The 16,999-nt window shown below is 46.5% G+C and overlaps 1 protein-coding gene across 1 annotated transcript in view; it reads left to right on the top strand.

Moving 5' to 3' along the window:
• Window positions 1–16,999, top strand: part of ITK (IL2 inducible T cell kinase) — a 496,552-nt gene that overhangs the window by 299,520 nt on the left and 180,033 nt on the right. Inside the window, exons 6-7 of the mRNA XM_069653933.1 lie at window positions 250–401; window positions 2,697–2,762. Of these exons, the coding sequence (XP_069510034.1) occupies window positions 250–401; window positions 2,697–2,762 (218 nt within the window). The remainder of the gene's footprint in view (window positions 1–249; window positions 402–2,696; window positions 2,763–16,999) is intronic.

The raw sequence follows: 16,999 nt of genomic DNA, 5'->3' as shown, positions 1-16,999 counted from the left end.
CAATCCTGATTTGCACCATAAGGCCACAAATATCGACACAGTGGTCTGTATAGTGTCCTTAGACTTGACAACTTTGAGATTTGGGCATGTGGGCTTGTAACGCCCATCTCAATTGCTAGCACAATTCCTGACTTTGCATTCACGGGATCTGAATTCAGTGTGGGAATGAGGTGGGTGCTGTAGGGAGAACTGCAGTCTCTTGTTAACCTGCTACATGACACATTTACTAAAGGCCCCTTCTTTCCACAGAAATCTCTGCCCGAACCCAACCGAGGACTCCTTTTGGCTATGTATGACTTTGAGGCCCAAAATCCACATGAACTGATGCTGCAGCGCAACGAGGAGTACCTACTGCAGGACTGCACAGATCCGCACTGGTGGAAGGTGGCTGACAAGAACGGGTAGGAAGTATGGGGAATGAAAGGGAAACAATAGGCATGGAGGTTACCTATCAGGGAGCGAATGCAATAACGACAGAGAAGAAAGGGTAGGCTCAACAAATTACTGGAAGAACAGAGGAGGTATCTCCATGCACACTGAGACAGAACTGAGGTTGGGTCATCCAGAATGGAAGGGTGGCGGGAAGGGTCTTGGAAAGCCAGGGATTAGAGAGGGAGCTTTAATTTCATAAAAGGTAGAGATGACACGTTAGTTGGATAGGTGGCTCAGAGAGTTAAGCGCTCACCTCCTATTTCTTTCTAAAACGTGTTGTCAGATGTCTGAATCCGGGCAGGGCTGGCACAGGCCTTCATCCTTCCTTGATAATTTGAGTACTACTGAGTGAGGCAATAATAACACCTCTTATCGGCGCCAATTATTCAGTTTGTGGTCTGCGCTTTATAAATGGTTAATATCATCATAAATATTGTTTTTTCTTACAAGTAAGATGAAAAGAGAGTTTGGACCAATAAGAAAGCTAACATGGGGTATTGATTAAACTCTGTGATGAAGTGGTGGTCTCAGTCCAATGACAAATGAAAGATCTGGTGCAGGCCATCTACTGGGAAAAAGGGGTTTTAAATTGACAAATTTCAAATGCATGTTCTACGACCAATTAAAGGTTAAAAGGAGGTCTCACACCTTGACCACAAACTTCAGTAACCTTTCACCAGTATTCTTAAACAATTACAGGGAAAGAGTGTGACTCAGCCAATCACAGGTTATAGCAAGCACCTTGGGGTAACTAAATGTCAATGAGGGGACACAGCCCACTACATGATATTGAGGAGTGGTGCTTGCCATCTGCATATTAATGTGGGAGACTCTAACCAATTATGGGCAAAAGTGGAAAGATTGTGTCCCAATATAGGTGAAAGGTGGGGCTGCTGAACCACTAGTAAGTGAATACTCTAACCAACTAACTACAGCCTAAAGAGGGAGTGTCTGGACTTCTAGTGATGGAAGTGGGGGATTCTAATCAACTCTAGGCTATGAAGGACGTCTCAGACCATTACAGGTCAAATAAGAAGCTTCTGAAAAATTAAACATCAAATAGAGGTGACTGGGCAAGCTTGTATTAAAGGGGGTGATTGGGAGAATAACGACAAAGATGGTCATAGGACAAAGATGGGTACCTATATCAACTCCAAAGAAAAAAGTGTTTAAATGATCATCTAGTGAATGGAATGAAAGAGCTGGGATCATGCACAGGGTAAACACAGGGTCCAGAATAAGCACTAGAAAAACTGGGGTGCTGGGACCAGTCATGGGAGAAAGTGCCAGACTTACTCTGACAAGGGGGAAATCACTGGAAGACCACATCTAGGTAAAGGGGTAGACAATCAGGAGCACTTGAGTAGTATATGGGCGAACTATGGGTTTGTGAACAGACTGCCCCCCAAAGAGAATGATGATCCACACTGACTACGGGTCGGGGGGGCTAGTATTATCCACAAATTCTCCTTAATTTAGTGACAGCCTTTCAATATGGCAGTGGTAGTCGAGTTACACTGACACACTGGTCCAATCTTAATATTGGATCGAAATGCATTAGAGAGGATGGTTATTTTTGAAGATCAATATGTTTTCCAAAGAAATAATTAAAATGAGTGTTGAAGTATGCTATTCTCCTGCCTCTCCCTCCCATGGAACCCGCTGACTCTCCATACTATCTCTGTTGCTGACCCCCTTGATAGTCCTGTGATGCTGATGCTCCTGCATGTTACAAGATGCGTGCCCTTCAACGCCCCCCTGATTCCAGAGGATCTCACATTGATCCTTCTAGCTCTTCCTTGTGGTTACCTCCCAAAAACTTGACAAGAATGACAGCTCATGTTAACTCTGAGAGGAGTTGTTCTAGTTTCTGCTATGTTCACAAGATCTCGCCAATAGTTCCTACTCACTCCACAATTGTCTTCTTTAGATTCTGTGAACTCTATAAGGACGAGGTCTCTGAAAGCTGTTGCCAACTCCCGAGGGAGTCATCTTTTACTTGTTTTTTTTTTAAAGGCTGGTAGCCCAACTTCTGACTCATCAGTTCCAGCTGAATCCTCAAAGAGCCATATAGCTTCTGACTAAACTACAAGGATCACCTAACATTGGTCTGATGAAGATACCCTTACAGCTCAAGCTACCTATCCAAGTGACCTTTAGTAGAGCCTTCAGGCGCATAGATCACTATTGGCGACCTGAGGCAACCTACAAAAAGCATCCGGGGGCCTAAGAGATCATAAATAAATACAGTCTTATTTTTACAGGCATGAAGGATATGTTCCAAGCACTTACTTAGTGGAGAAGAACCCCAACAACCTGCTCAACTACGAGTGAGTAGATGCTCTGTGTAGTACTTAGATGAATCTTTGCAATGGGGAACGTCACTGTGCATCACTTTGCTTTAAATAAATGTTGTTTTCTGTTGGACCACAGGCCAGATTGTCCAGTTGTATTAATGAATGGCCCGTACGGTTTCTCACTGAATAATACACGTGATGTACCACTGACATAACTATCTGCTGTATAACTGACTAGTTCCTTTTGATCACTTGTATTTCATTGACCAATCACTTTAGTTAGCATTTTATTAGGGTTCCACTTTTAGGATATATTCAGTAATCCTGTCTCCTATCTTTGAGAGTGGAATAGCAAAGCAGGCACAGTGAGGGCCTGCAGACTGTGAAACAGGCAGCATTGTGTAGGTCTCCTGGGTCTGGATGCTGTCGTTATGGTAATGTGATGCTGGTGAACAAGCAAAACATTCTCCCTAAAGCTGTAATATCGAGCAAGAGCACAGACCTCACCATAAATTTAGAAAAAACAAAGAAAAATGTGTTATAGTTAACATGTTTTATACGAAAAAATGAAATACACATAGCATAAAGTGGTACCAAAGCATAAAGGTGTAACAAGTGGGCGGCCATGAGGGAGTAGACACTTGATGCTCCTCTGCCCTACTGCCTGTGCCTGCCCCTGTCTGTCTCTTCACCTGCCCAGCCATTCTCCTAAGCCCCTTGGATCTACTGATGGGCTTCTCAGGGTACCTGGTGTCTTCAGTCCGGAATGGGATCTCATCCCTTGTCAATCCAAAACACAGCAACCCTTCCACCACAAGGGCCGCTAGCAATGTCGACACTGCTGCTCTAGCTAGCTCGTGTGGAACATGCCTCAGTCATGTGCTAGTCTCGCCCTGGTACGCTGCTGATGTGGCTAGCGCAGCAGTGGCATGGTGCCACTGATGTGTGCCCAGGCCTCTAGTAGCCCCTCCAGTGGTGCTGTTGCCTCTGGCAACAGCACCACTGTATATCGCAGTAACTCTGCGCCTGTTTCTCCCTGGGCATTGTCCTAGGCCATACTGCTGCTTGTGCCACCAACACTGTTGACTTGGCAGGCCTGTGCCACGTGCTTGGGACCCGCTTTGCAGCTAGCTGCCCTTCTGCTGTGGTGGTCTCCTTCCACCACGAAGTGTCGCCACTGCCCCATGTCCACAGAGCCCAAGAAATGAAAAGAGAAAGAGGAATTCACAGGATTGTATCCATAATCAACCCCACCAGAAATCCTCATCACTTCCCTATCTGAAATAAAAAGTGGACTATACCAGAATTGTATAACGTCTTGCTAACCATTCCATTGAGGTTAAACCACTAAATCAGGGACTGCTTTGAGCTGTCAGACTCCTTTCCAAAACACATTCAAAGTTACAGCTGCATAAATCCAAGAAAACAAAGAGGATCAAGCCACAAAAATCCAAAATGCAGGAAAGCCACACGAATCCAGAAAGTAATTAAGCTACAAATATAGAAGAAAGCAAAGAGGATTACATCTCAGAAATCTAGGCGTGGAAGTGACCTAACATCATTCACTCTTCCCATTCTTTACTCCATCAACACTTCCAGCCTCTGCCCCAAAGCCACAGAACAACTGAACCCTTTGTCAAAGCACATGTGATTGATTTAGCACAACTATACAAGCAAAGAGCAAAACCTGAACCACGCTAAACCAGCTGTCCTTGAGAACACATCTTACTGCCAAAATATCAGACCTGCCTTGCCAAGAAGAGTCCATACACTACTTCTATAATACCTCCATGCTTGAAGCTCTTGCCTCCTCCCCAGGATTCAGTAACAGTCAAACCTTAACCAAAATCAAGTCCATCAACATCCTAGCAAAGAGTCCTCATTGGCACTATCTCCCCAGCCCTCCTCTCGCCAACCACCATTCCTGTAAAAAATGGTTTACATCTTCCTCACTAAAACCGAATACCAGAATCATCACCAACAAAGAGTCTCTCATCCCCAGACTGATAAGTGAAAATAAACACAACATCACTGCCATAACTAACTACAGCACCTTTCCCTGAATAACTTGATATGTCTCTTCCAAAATCGAAACAAGTGAGGAGGCTGTGTTTCTATCATGTCCCCCTCTCACCTCCAACTGCAATCTGTGTCATTCAGATCATTTGACTCCTTTGAAAATATCACCTCAAAAGGCCTCAACAACCATCAACTCCAGCTGCATTTGATGTAATCTACAGACCACCTAGCAAAATAGCTTCATTCACAATCGACCTACGAAAGCACATGGATTCAATATTACTCCTATAAAACAATATCATTGCTGTAGACAACTTCAATATTTGGGCTGAAACCATAATGACCCTCTCACCTGATGTCCTTCACATCTTCGACAACCTTCAGTTTACTCAACACCCTGTGGCCCAACCCACAATAAAGGACACTCCTTAGACCTTGTGTTCACCCATCACAATCAATGATCTTTCCATTATGTCTATCTCCTACTGGGATCACTGTCTGTTAATGATCCACCTTTCTTTCCTCAAAACCTTTGACACTCTCTTCTAAACATTCCACCATCTGCCATTACTTTACAGCCTCTCACCTACATCATTTGCGTCCGACTTCTCCCCACTTGACCATCATACTTATAACTAAACACTGAACCAATGATTGACAAGCACATGGCAACACTCTCTGCATTTTTCAACTTCTTGGTCCCACAAAATATAAATGGTTGAAAAACCTTTATGAGATCATACAAGAGACTAGAATGACAATGGAGGAAAACCGGATGCTTGGTTCACTAAAAGTGATGTCGGAGAAACCAAAGAGGTTTCAAATGAGCCATTGCCAAAACAAAAATGTAGTTTACCCCAGCCATTGACAGTGCAAAAAACAACACTGGATCCCTCTTCAAAATCTATCAAAACCACATCAAACCTACCTCTCCTTTGTATCCGCTCCCCCATTCACAAAACCTCTGAAACCAGCTTCAGGACTTCTTTGTATCCAAGATCCAGATTCCTAGAGCAAATGTTTCCTCCACTCCACCTTCCAATCTTCCGTCATTTCCTCATTTCCACCTACATAACAGTTTGAGAATTTCAGACCAATGTTTTACTAGAGGCTATTAAGACTACAGGCCATTCTGGCTCCCTTACTGATCCCTGCCCAACTGCTATCTCCATTCGTGTAGCCAGACACCTCATCCATGATAAATCCCTCATTGTCTAGAGGGTCTTTGAGCAGAGCATCTTCCCATTACAACTGAAGCATGCCACATTTGCACCCGTCCACAAGAAACCTTTGCTTGATCTTCTCTTGCCTACAAAGTACCATACCATCTCAAACCTCGCTAGAATTGTCAAAATCATGAAGAAACTCTATATCATCTATCTTCAAAACTGGCTATAAAAAGAACATCTTCTTTTCTGGACTCCCAACAATCCAGAATCCAACCATTTTATGGCATCAAAAAGATTCCTGTAATCTCCATCGTAAACTAGCTCGAACGTCAGGGAACACCCTCGAGGGACTTCATTCTAGCCAACCTCTCATCCTTCTACTACTGGACTTCACAGCTGTCTTTTGCTCTGTCGACCACTCAAACCCTTCTCACATATATACACGACTGGTTCAGTATCACCAGCCCAGCATTCCCCTGACTAAAATCCTTCCTTTTAAGGAGATCTTATTAAGTGAAGCTTAGCCCTTTTCTATCTCACTCCACCAACCTACACTGAGGTGTACCCCAAGGTTTATCAGTCTCCCCTCTCACTTTCCATGCCTACATGAAGCCACTAGCCAGCATCATTACATCCTTCAACCTAGATTCTAATTGTATGCTAATAACATAGAAATGGGGGCAAGAGCTAGAAGCCCGACTAACCAAAGCCCTGACTCCCAATGTTCACCATTTGAATCCCTCTGTCGCTGTCTTAAAGTAATTCAGAGCTGGATGAAATTGAGCAAACTCACTCTAAATGGGGACAACTCTGAAATATTACTCCTGTGCCATCCTCATCCTGTTTCCCTCTCTCTCCCCCTGGATTCTTTGCTTGGCCCTATGCCCTCTCCCTCCAAATCAATCTTCAGTCTGGGATTCTATTTCAATGTCAAACGAAACATGCATAACCAGATCAACCAATTAATGAAACCATGCAAACCTCAAACGCATATCAGCCTATAACATTTCGCCCTTCTTCTTCCTTTCTCATAGAACTTCAGTTATCAGACCCATAATATTATCCAGGATGAACTATGCCAACTCCCTCTAATCTGGCCTTCTGCACACTTCTCTGGCGCAATTTAAACAAAGCAAAAACAAAGCTGATAGGTTTATCTTTAACCGCAAAGCAGACAACACCTCACCAACTCTTGCTAAATGCACTGGTTACCCATCGCCATACAAATCAAATTCAAGCTCTTTTGCCTAACTCACAAATCCCTTCATGGCTAAGGGTCATTCTACATCAAAGAATTTATCAAGACCTGCCGACAATCAAGAACCCACAGCTCATCAGGCTTTGTCCTCTTCAACACTGCCAGATCTTCTGAACAATTTCTGGGAGTCAGGCATTTTGCTGTGAAAGCTTCCTTCCTCTGGAACTCACTACTCTCCTACCTTTGTCACAAAGAGAACTATACCCGCTTCTGGTGGTCTCTCAAGAATTGTTGCCTTTTCTCAGGCCTCTTAAACAAGTCAGTTGCATTCTCAAAGTCACGGCTATTTTGATCTTATGCACTCTGAAGCAAGTATACATAAATAAATATATAAAGCATGAGGGGAGCTGATAAAGTTCCTGGGGGACCATTTGTGGCGATGACTAGAAATCCCGACAGAGGATATGTTTCTGGTCAGCTCTGTGGGGATCAAGCTTGAGAAAGTGTTGGTATTATTGTTGTGACAGAAAAATCCACAAATGTATACAATCCAGATCTTCCGAAAGGTCCCATTTCCGTTGTAGGGGCTCCAATTTGCGGAATCATAAACAAATTGATTTATTTTCCAGACCGAACAGTCCCTTCCCGGTAACCAGTCTGGCTGAATGAAAACATGTATTTATTTCAAGTGTTTAGTTTGGCACAGGCATGGCAGATGCCCTCACACATGCTTTGGCTGACCTCAAGGCATCATCTGGGGTGGTGGTGGTTCCCCTTCACACTAATCCATGTTATAATTATAATTGGTCATTTATAGCGCACTTAATACCCAGAGGTTTCTAAGCGCAGACCCGGGGATCAAACCTGTGTTGCTCCGCGTCATCTTGATTCCAAGGCGAGCGCCTTGCCCCTGAGCTATCCTCCAGAGACTGACGTAAGAGGGAGAGTATTGGTAATGTGACTCCCACCCACTCTATGAAATTCTGAATGTGGTGGTAAGTGGTCCCGAACCCTTATATCTGCAATTCCAACATTGGGGCATCCTGACTGGCAGTTGGTTTGGTGGGGTTGTATCCTTGTGCCAAGTCGGGTTCAGAGAACAGCCGCCAGGCCTCTCCAGTCTCTCGGGCTTTCCCTGATCTGGCCAGCAGTGCCTCCACCACATGCTAGTACTGATCCAAAAGCCATTCCTCAATCACTGCTCCCTGTGACTTCACCATTCAGGTTAATCAGTTATTTAATTAGTCAGACAGCTGTTCACCCCATGGCTTAATCTCTGGGACGTTTTTCTTTAAAGGCATACAAGAGTTGGATCCAGAGGAAAGGAGACTTGCTGCTTCCCTTGGTAGGCTCTGAGGTTTGTGAGTTAAGTCATTGCCAAATACAGCGATGGCCAGCGAACATGTAAGGGCAATGGCAGAACTGACTGCACATTTCCTGCAATGCACCAAGTGTAATGTTGAAGTAAAGTCTGCATGGGGGCTCAGCAGAAGACTACACACCTGGACTCGTTTTCAGCGCATCTGTACTGATGCTTCAGCATGTGTCCCCTCAAGGAGGAGGAAGATGAGATTCATGGCCCGGTCCTACCCGGTTTTCACTCATAAAATATTAGATGTCAAATATTGAATGAGCATAAAACGTGACTGGATAAAACCCGGGATTACGGATATGACAAAATATTTCAGACACGCAGGTCAGATCCTTTCACGGATATTTGCAGGCCATGTCAGTGGATCATGCATTGCGTCGTTCAAAAGACTGGCATGACGACAAGTCTGAAACGGCCGGCCTGCAGTGCTACACATGGGCGTAGGACATGGGGGGACAGGGTGGACAAATCCCCCCCACAATTGTAAGTGGGGGGATGTAATGTCATTTATCCCCACCCAGAATATGTTGGTGTGTAGTGCAGGGATCTGTTTTTGAAGTGGGGGAGGGGCTGCAGCCCTCTCCGTCCTAACCCCCAAAGCATGGGGGCAATACCCTGGGGGCAGATTGGTGATCATCTGCCCCCAGGGAAGGGGGCAAACAAAAAAATATATATATTATTTAATAAACATAGTTTTGGGTGGGGGTGGGTGCGGGTGGGGCCACTAACCACCCAGGGATTTTTGCAAGGGGGTGGCCCTCTCCCCCCACCCTAAGTGGATGGGGGCACCTTATGTAGCCCTCCCTGGGAGTAGATTTCTGCCCCTAGGAAAGGGTACATGAGATGCCCCCATCCATCCATCCATTTGGGGTGGGGGAAGGCCACTGCAAATATTAGCAGAGCCACCCCTCCCAAGCCTGGGGCAGTATGTTTTGAACCTCCCCCCCCCGGGGGTAGATGGCCACACACATGTGCCCATCTGCCCCTAGGGAAGGGGCAAAACAAAAATATATATTATAACTTGTTTTGGGTGGGGGTGGGGAGGCCCGGTGGCCCACTAGACCACCAGGAGTTTTTGTGTTTCAAAGGGGGGGTGGCCCTCTCCCCCCCACCCTAGGCGGATGAGGGGGCACCTTTTGTAGCCCTCCCTTGGGGCAGATTTCTGCCTCTAGGAAGGGGCACATGAGATGCCCCCCATCCATTTGGGGGGAGGAGAGGCCACTGTAAATATTGGTAGAACCAACCCCCAAGATAGGGGCAGTATGTTTTGCCCCCCCGGGGGCAGATAGCCACACATCTCTAGGGGCAATGTTCCCATTTGCCCCTAGAGAAGGGGAAAAACAACAAAAAACACAACATTTTTTATAACTTGTTTGGGGTGGGGGGCCTGGTGGGGCCCACTAGACCACCAGGATTTTTTTGTGTTTGAAAGGGGGCCCTCTCCCCCCAAACTAAGTGGATGGGGGGCACCTTATGTAGCCCTCCGTGGGGGCAGATTTCTGCCCCTAGGAAGTGGTACATAAGATGCCCCCCATCCATTTGGGGTGGGGGGGAGAGGCTACTGCAAATATTGTCAGAGCCACTCCCCCAAGCCTGGGGCAGTACGTTTTGCCCCCCTGGGGGAAGATGGCCACACACATGTGCCCATCTGCCCCTAGGGAAGGGATAAACAAAAAATCTATTATAACTTGTTTTGGGTGGGAGGTCTGGGGGGACCCACTAGACCACCAGGGTTTTGTTTGTGTTTGAAAGGGGGGTGGCCCTCTCCCCCCACCCTGAGTGGATGGGGGCACCTTATGTATCCCTCCCTGGGGGCAGATTTCTGCCCATAGGAAGGGGTACATTAGATGTCCCCCATCCATTTGGGGTGGGGGGAGAGGCCACTGTAAATATTGGCAGAACCAACCCCCAAGATTGGGGCAGTATGTTTTGCTCCCCCCCTCCCCGGGTGCAGATGGCCACACATCTCTAGGGGCAACGTGCCCATTTGCCCCTAGAGAAGGGGAAAAACAACAAAAAACCCAAACATTATTATAACTTGTTTGGGGTGGGAGGCCCGGTGGGGCCCACTAGACCACCGGGATTTTTTTGTGTTTGAAAGGGGGCCCTCTCCCCCCAACCTAAGTGGATGGGGGGGCACCTTATGTAGCCCTCCGTGGGGGCAGATTTCTGCCCCTAGGGAGTGGTACATGAGATGCCCCCCATCCATTTGGGATGGGGGGAGAGGCTACTGCAAATATTGTCAGAGCCACCCCCCCCCCCCCCAAGCCTGGGGCAGTACGTTTTGCCCCCCTGGGCGAAGATGGCCAGACACATGTGCCCATCTGCCCCTAGGGAAGGGGATAAACAAAAAATATATTATAACTTGTTTTGGATGGGGAGTCCGGGGGGACCCACTAGACCACCAGGGTTTATTTTGTGTTTGAAAGGGGGGGTGGCCCTCTCCCCCCACCCTGAGTGGATGGGGGCACCTTATGTAGCCCTCCCTGGGGGCAGATTTCTGCCCCTAGGGAGTGGTACATGAGATGCCCCCCATCCATTTGGGATGGGGGGAGAGGCTACTGCAAATATTGTCAGAGCCACCCCCCCCCCAAGCCTGGGGCAGTACGTTTTGCCCCCCTGGGCGAAGATGGCCAGACACATGTGCCCATCTGCCCCTAGGGAAGGGGATAAACAAAAAATATATTATAACTTGTTTTGGATGGGGAGTCCGGGGGGACCCACTAGACCACCAGGGTTTATTTTGTGTTTGAAAGGGGGGTGGCTCTCTCCCCCCACCCTGAGTGGATGGGGGCACCTTATGTAGCCCTCCCTGGGGGCAGATGTCTGCCCCTAGGAAGGGGTACATGAGATGCCCTCCATCCATTTGGGGTGGAGGGGAGAGGCCACTGCAAATATTGCAGATACAGCCCCCAAGCCTGGGGCAGTAAGTTTAGCCCTGCCCGGGGGCAGATGGCCACACATATGTGCCCATCTGCCCCTAGGAAAGGGGCAAAACTAAAATAAAACAAATTATAACTTGTTTTGGGTGGGTGTGGGGGCCACTGAACCACCATGGATGTTATTAGTGGAAAGGGGGTGGCCCTCTCGACCCACCACAAATGGATGGGGGCATCTCATGTATCCCTCCCTGGGGGCAGATTGCTAGATTGGGGTTATCAGTGGGTTAGCCTTTTCCCTTTGCGCCCAGGTAGGTGCACCCACACATATGAGGTACAGTTTTCGTCGGGACACCGGTGGGAACGCGGGAAGGTAGGACATCTGTTGTTGGCGGCGTGCTTCAGTGGGTGGGCAGAGGGAAATGTCTCTGAAATTTGGTGGAAAAAACTAAATTTTCAGACATTTCACTCTGGAGACCCACAGAAACACGCCGCCAACAACACATGTCCTACCATCCTGCGTTCCCACAGGTGTCCCAACGAAAACGGTACTTCACATGTGTGGGTGCACCTACCTGGGCACAAATGGAAAAGGCTAACCCACTGGTAACCCCAAGCCTTTCGGCAGAGCAGATTTTGCTCATGTGGACGACATACAGATTTGGGCCTATGGTGTGGAAGCCACCAAGGAAAACAGGGGACCTCATGCATTTCCGAAAAAAGGACACCCGTGGGATTCCACAGAGGTCTGACTTGCGCGAATTGCCCCAGAATTTATTAGCCACAATACCCGGCAAAGTCCAAAACATTACGACCGCCTACATTTGGGGAAAAAAGGGGCCAAATTTGGCAGAGATATCTTATGTAACAAAAATGTTACAAGGGATTGAATGGCGACATACCGAAATCACCAAAAAAGCACTTGGCAGAAATACCCATGGCAGTTAAGGGGTTAAGACGGTAAAGCCCCAGAAGAGATATCATTTGTAAGGTAGCTCAGTGAGTTAATGCTCCAAATGCAGATTGTGCACAGGAATATGTAACATCTGTGTTCAGCACCTGGCTTAATCTTCCAGTGGGACAATATGGAGAGTGAATGCATTCAGCTTCCGATGCAACACAGCATTTTCCAGGTCAATTGGTTCAGAAAAAGTGGTGGAAAACACTACTACTGTTGCTTTTTCTAACTGGCCAGATTTCCGTGCATTTTCTGGGTGGAGTTCGGGAGCCGAGTGGACACACCATGACCCCCTGTATTTCCCGCTCCACCAGACAAATGCGGCCTTATTGCCAGCATGGATTCTCATGCTGAAGATAAGGAAAGGGATTCCTCTGGGATCTCCTTGGAAATTAAACCTTGTAAAAGCAGGCAGAGTCCAGAGGAAGCCATTGTCAATTCTGCCAGCAATCGCTAATTGCACAAGGTATTTACACTCTTCCAGGGTGGAAAAGCAATGCAATTTCACCTGCCTTTTACACTAAAATCTTCCATTTTGTGGCAGAAAAGTAAAAACATGCGCCAATGGAAGTGGTCCACTCCATGCAGTTTACTTTGCGCCTTGATGCTTGTGGGTTTTGCGTGATGCTACACATGTAATAAATAAATAAATACATTTAACATGACCCCAGATAAATGGCAATTCGTGAACAGAATGAGTGAGCATGGCATGTCGCTGGTAAGAGGGTGTCCTGTGCTTCTTGAGTGCGTTGGCAAATGCCCTTAATTGCCATTTCACATTACACAGGTGCTTAAACCCATCAGTGTGGATTGCACAATAATAAGTCGACAGAGGTATTTCAAATGGCCAATTTAGCTCTTTGGGTGACATTGTCAAAGTGGGAGAATGTTGCCTAGAATGTGCCACTTTCTCTGCGGAGTGAATTGTGCCCACCCTGAGGAAGAAGTGTGAATATCCCACAAGGGCACTGTGCCCTGCTCTTTCTGTGTGTGTCTTCCCCACAGGGCGACAGATCCCAACTCAGACATGGGTAAGTCTCAGGTGGCAAGCCTGTACCCTAGTTGATGTGGCAAAGAATTCCAGACTTCCGAGGCTGATAACATTAGTAGCATTGAGCTACATGCCACCTGACCTGGTATGTGTGATAAAGTTGCAAAGCAGAGCTGTTAGTGGGCTAAAGCAGAAGGCAATGTCTGCCCACCCTCAAAGGGTACGTATGACCAAAAGTAGTAGGCCCCTCCCCCCATCATGGCTGTAAGGACCAGGCTCCAAACCAGGGCAAGAATGCCCTCCAATCATCCATGCCCACGAGTAGGGAACCCCTCGTGCTCCAGGAACCCTGTTGAGCAACCACTGTGCTTTCCAGGTGATACTAACATTATTTAAAGCCAGAAGTCTAAAAGGTAATCGCTTAATTGCATCTGGAAATTAGCTCCTGGTGTGATCAAAATGTCTTAACCAAGTGTGACATCATCCCCTTCATTTATAAGCAATATGTGTGTTCTCACGTTTCTTCATCCACTGAATTACTGTTAGAAACAAAGGCAAGAGTTGTGTCTCTTGTGTAGGCATTAGGAAGGCAGTTGCCAGCCTCTAGCATAATATGCCCATGTCCTTCCAATATTGGCTAGCTGTTGCCCTCTTATGGCCAGATAGAACCATCATAGCAGTGACTGGCAAATGCCTTTCCCCTGCAGCAGACAGAAAAGCGGAAATAAGAGGCCAATTCAAGACACAGAACAAACAGAAGTTAAGAGAGACTGCAGCTGCCTTTGCTGTGTTAGGGAGAATATGTTGAGTGTTCAAACAAGGAGGTATGTATTAAGCAAGCAAGCAGTGAGACAAGGGAGAGGCAAAGAAAGGCCAGAGGGGCTCTTTGAATAGTGTAACAGGGCAGAGGACCCATGCTCTGCCTTCCTAGTAACATATGAGAGAATCAAATAGATTGGGCTTTGTAGCAAATGTTAAACGAGAAAGGAAGAGAGTCCAGCTCTGCATTCAGAATAACAAAGGCAAAGAAAGGCTAGGCTCTAAAGCCAGCATGAGATGGAACAAGAGGGACCGGACTCATCGTGAGAGGCTGGCCCGGCCCTCACAGGGGCGCTATAGCGGGCTGCCCCTCTGGCCAGCCCCCTGGGTCCACATACACCCCACCTACTAGGCATCCCCTGGGTCTGACACATCCGGCCGCGGACCTGGGGAGTGCTTATAAGGGGGTGGGCTTGCGATCACTCATCCTCCTTGTTTGCTGTACCCCCCAGCCCCCGGAGGACAGTCAAAGCAGCAACATCACACACCTGGTCCTTCTACTCCAATAACAGGGCTTACTCAGAGGTACAAGCAAGATTTCCTCTTTCTTTGAAAACCCCATCCTTCCATTCCAAAAGACACACACGCCTCCTTGCCCCACACAAAAAAAGTAGCGACTTGCAGTTGGTAGAAAAGGCTGCAACTCCTTTATTTGGCAGGAATCCACTTACAGGTGATCTACCTCTTAACGAGCTGGCGTCCTAGCTGTGGCCCACTGGAAGTAATTGTTATTTCCTCTCTCTTACCATGAGCTCATAGTCAGATGACAGATCCAGAAATGCAACATATAAAGACATGTTTAATTTTCTTCTATTTTCTTTTTTTCTCTTGTTTTATACGGTGATATTTGTAATTTAATACATACTGCTATTTTAATTTTAATTTTGGGAAAAGTCGAGTTCTTTGACTAAAACACAATAAATAAATAAATAAATAAAGCAAAGTCCCCAAGGAGCCCCTGTCCCCCCCACATTGTATGTGTCTCCTACACCCCTGGTGCTACACTCTGCTTCAATGAAGCCTATGGGGCCAAGGGTTGTGGCTGTTGTTGCAGCTCTGACCATCCTAAGGCAGCGTGTCATTCTGAAGGGGTTGTTTATCAAATCTGTACTAAAAATAACAATTTTGCCAGAGGCTGCCGGGTGGTAATAATTGCAAGAAGTGTTAGAGGACTTGTTTGTGGTCTCAGGTTAGAAGAATCCCCATGCTGGGCACGCATGATGGTGATAGGTGTTGCATCCGTTCAACATCTGGCACTACTGGGGCCCCCACTTTGCATTGTGGATATCATTGGGCAAGATACCATATCTCTGTTTGATACTGCTACACAATTGAAGAATGATGCCTGGAAGGTTATGAATAAATCCCAACCACTGCAGTTGCTCTGGGCAGTCCTCCAGACCATCATTCTTTAGGCTGCCATGAAAATGAAGATTGATCCAACTGCAAAAGCGGCAGTCCAACCTGAACTGTGCATGAACCCAAGCAGCCCGAAACATGTTTCAGCCTCATAGGGAACCAAGCAGCACCTCACTGAAGATCCCATCAATATGGCAACAGGCCTGTGGTTGCTCGTGTTTCCATGCAAAAGGGGTGTGCCCAGCACTTGGTGCTGGACTGCTTTCATTGTTGGCTGTACAAGTCTGAATTGCATATGGGTTGTCTCCTTCTGCAATTACAGAAAGGCTGAAGAAAATGGTGTAGAAGGTTGCCCAGCGCATTGCCAGTGGTTATGATTATTTAACAAACCTTCTACCCAGCATATTTATGGTTGTAGTTTGTTTGCCCTTGTGAACGAGGGCATGCCCACATGTGGGTCCCTTGATTGCTGCACCATAGGAACCAAGTTGCCTCTCACTTATAAGGCCCAACAAGACACACAGCATGACTGGGGTTGCTTATGTTTTCTTGAAAATGGGCCTTGTCCTAGAAGGTCATGCTTGACTTTGTCCTTAGAGAAGTACTAGACTGCTTTGCATAAACCTTGGCCCTTCTAGAATGGGCAGACAGGCTAAATGGCAGTGCTGTGGAAGATGTCTCAGAGCAATGCCAATTGCGTTATAGTTTGTCTCTCCATGTGAAAGAGGGTATGCCCAGGCATGGGCCCTTCATGCTATACCATAGAGAACCAAGCTGCATCTCACTGATGAGGCCCAACAAGGCCAACCCATGTCTGGAAGGACGGAAAACATATGGTATTCAGCATTAGCCATTAACAATTAATATTACAACATAAGACCACAAAGACAATATTACAATTTTAAACACCCAACCCCATTTAAAATACCAATAAAAAGATTTGATAAAGGTCTAAGCCTAGCCTTTTAAATCCCCTCTTACAAGTATACAAATATCTGATATAAAGTTCCTGTCATTAAAATTAATAAATAAGCCAATTGCTTCCTTATTCTCCCTAATTCCTTTGTTTACTGGTCAGGGTATTTCAGAAGGCTTTTCCATGGCGAGCTGGAGTTGAAGGCCACATAGGTATCTCTTCCCTGCCACTAGGAGGAGGCCTTAAGGCGATGATATGCCACAATGTCCTTTAGTTATCAATCCCAGTTTATGTTACAATGCAGGAATAGATGCTGAAACTTACTGAGATATGCAACAGCTGCAGATCTGCACCTTATCTCACTGAGCGAGCCTACCAGCAGTGCTTAAAGGCTTTGATGATCTGCTCTGTGAATTAGGTGGAAGCTAAGCACCGTCACGTTCATTTGCAAATTCACGAAATTTGATCTGTCACATTTGTTTGGTCTATGCCAACTGGTCCCAAAAGACTGGAAAATAATCAAGACACTGGACAGTGTTCATTATTCATTTACAATACAGTAAAAACCAGATTGATAGCAAGAATTGAAT

Source organism: Ambystoma mexicanum, chromosome 3q (assembly GCF_040938575.1).
Source record: "Ambystoma mexicanum isolate Mex_15411 chromosome 3q, UKY_AmexF1_1, whole genome shotgun sequence".
Taxonomy (NCBI): domain Eukaryota; kingdom Metazoa; phylum Chordata; class Amphibia; order Caudata; family Ambystomatidae; genus Ambystoma; species Ambystoma mexicanum.
This window is presented reverse-complemented; position numbering and strand designations above follow the sequence as displayed.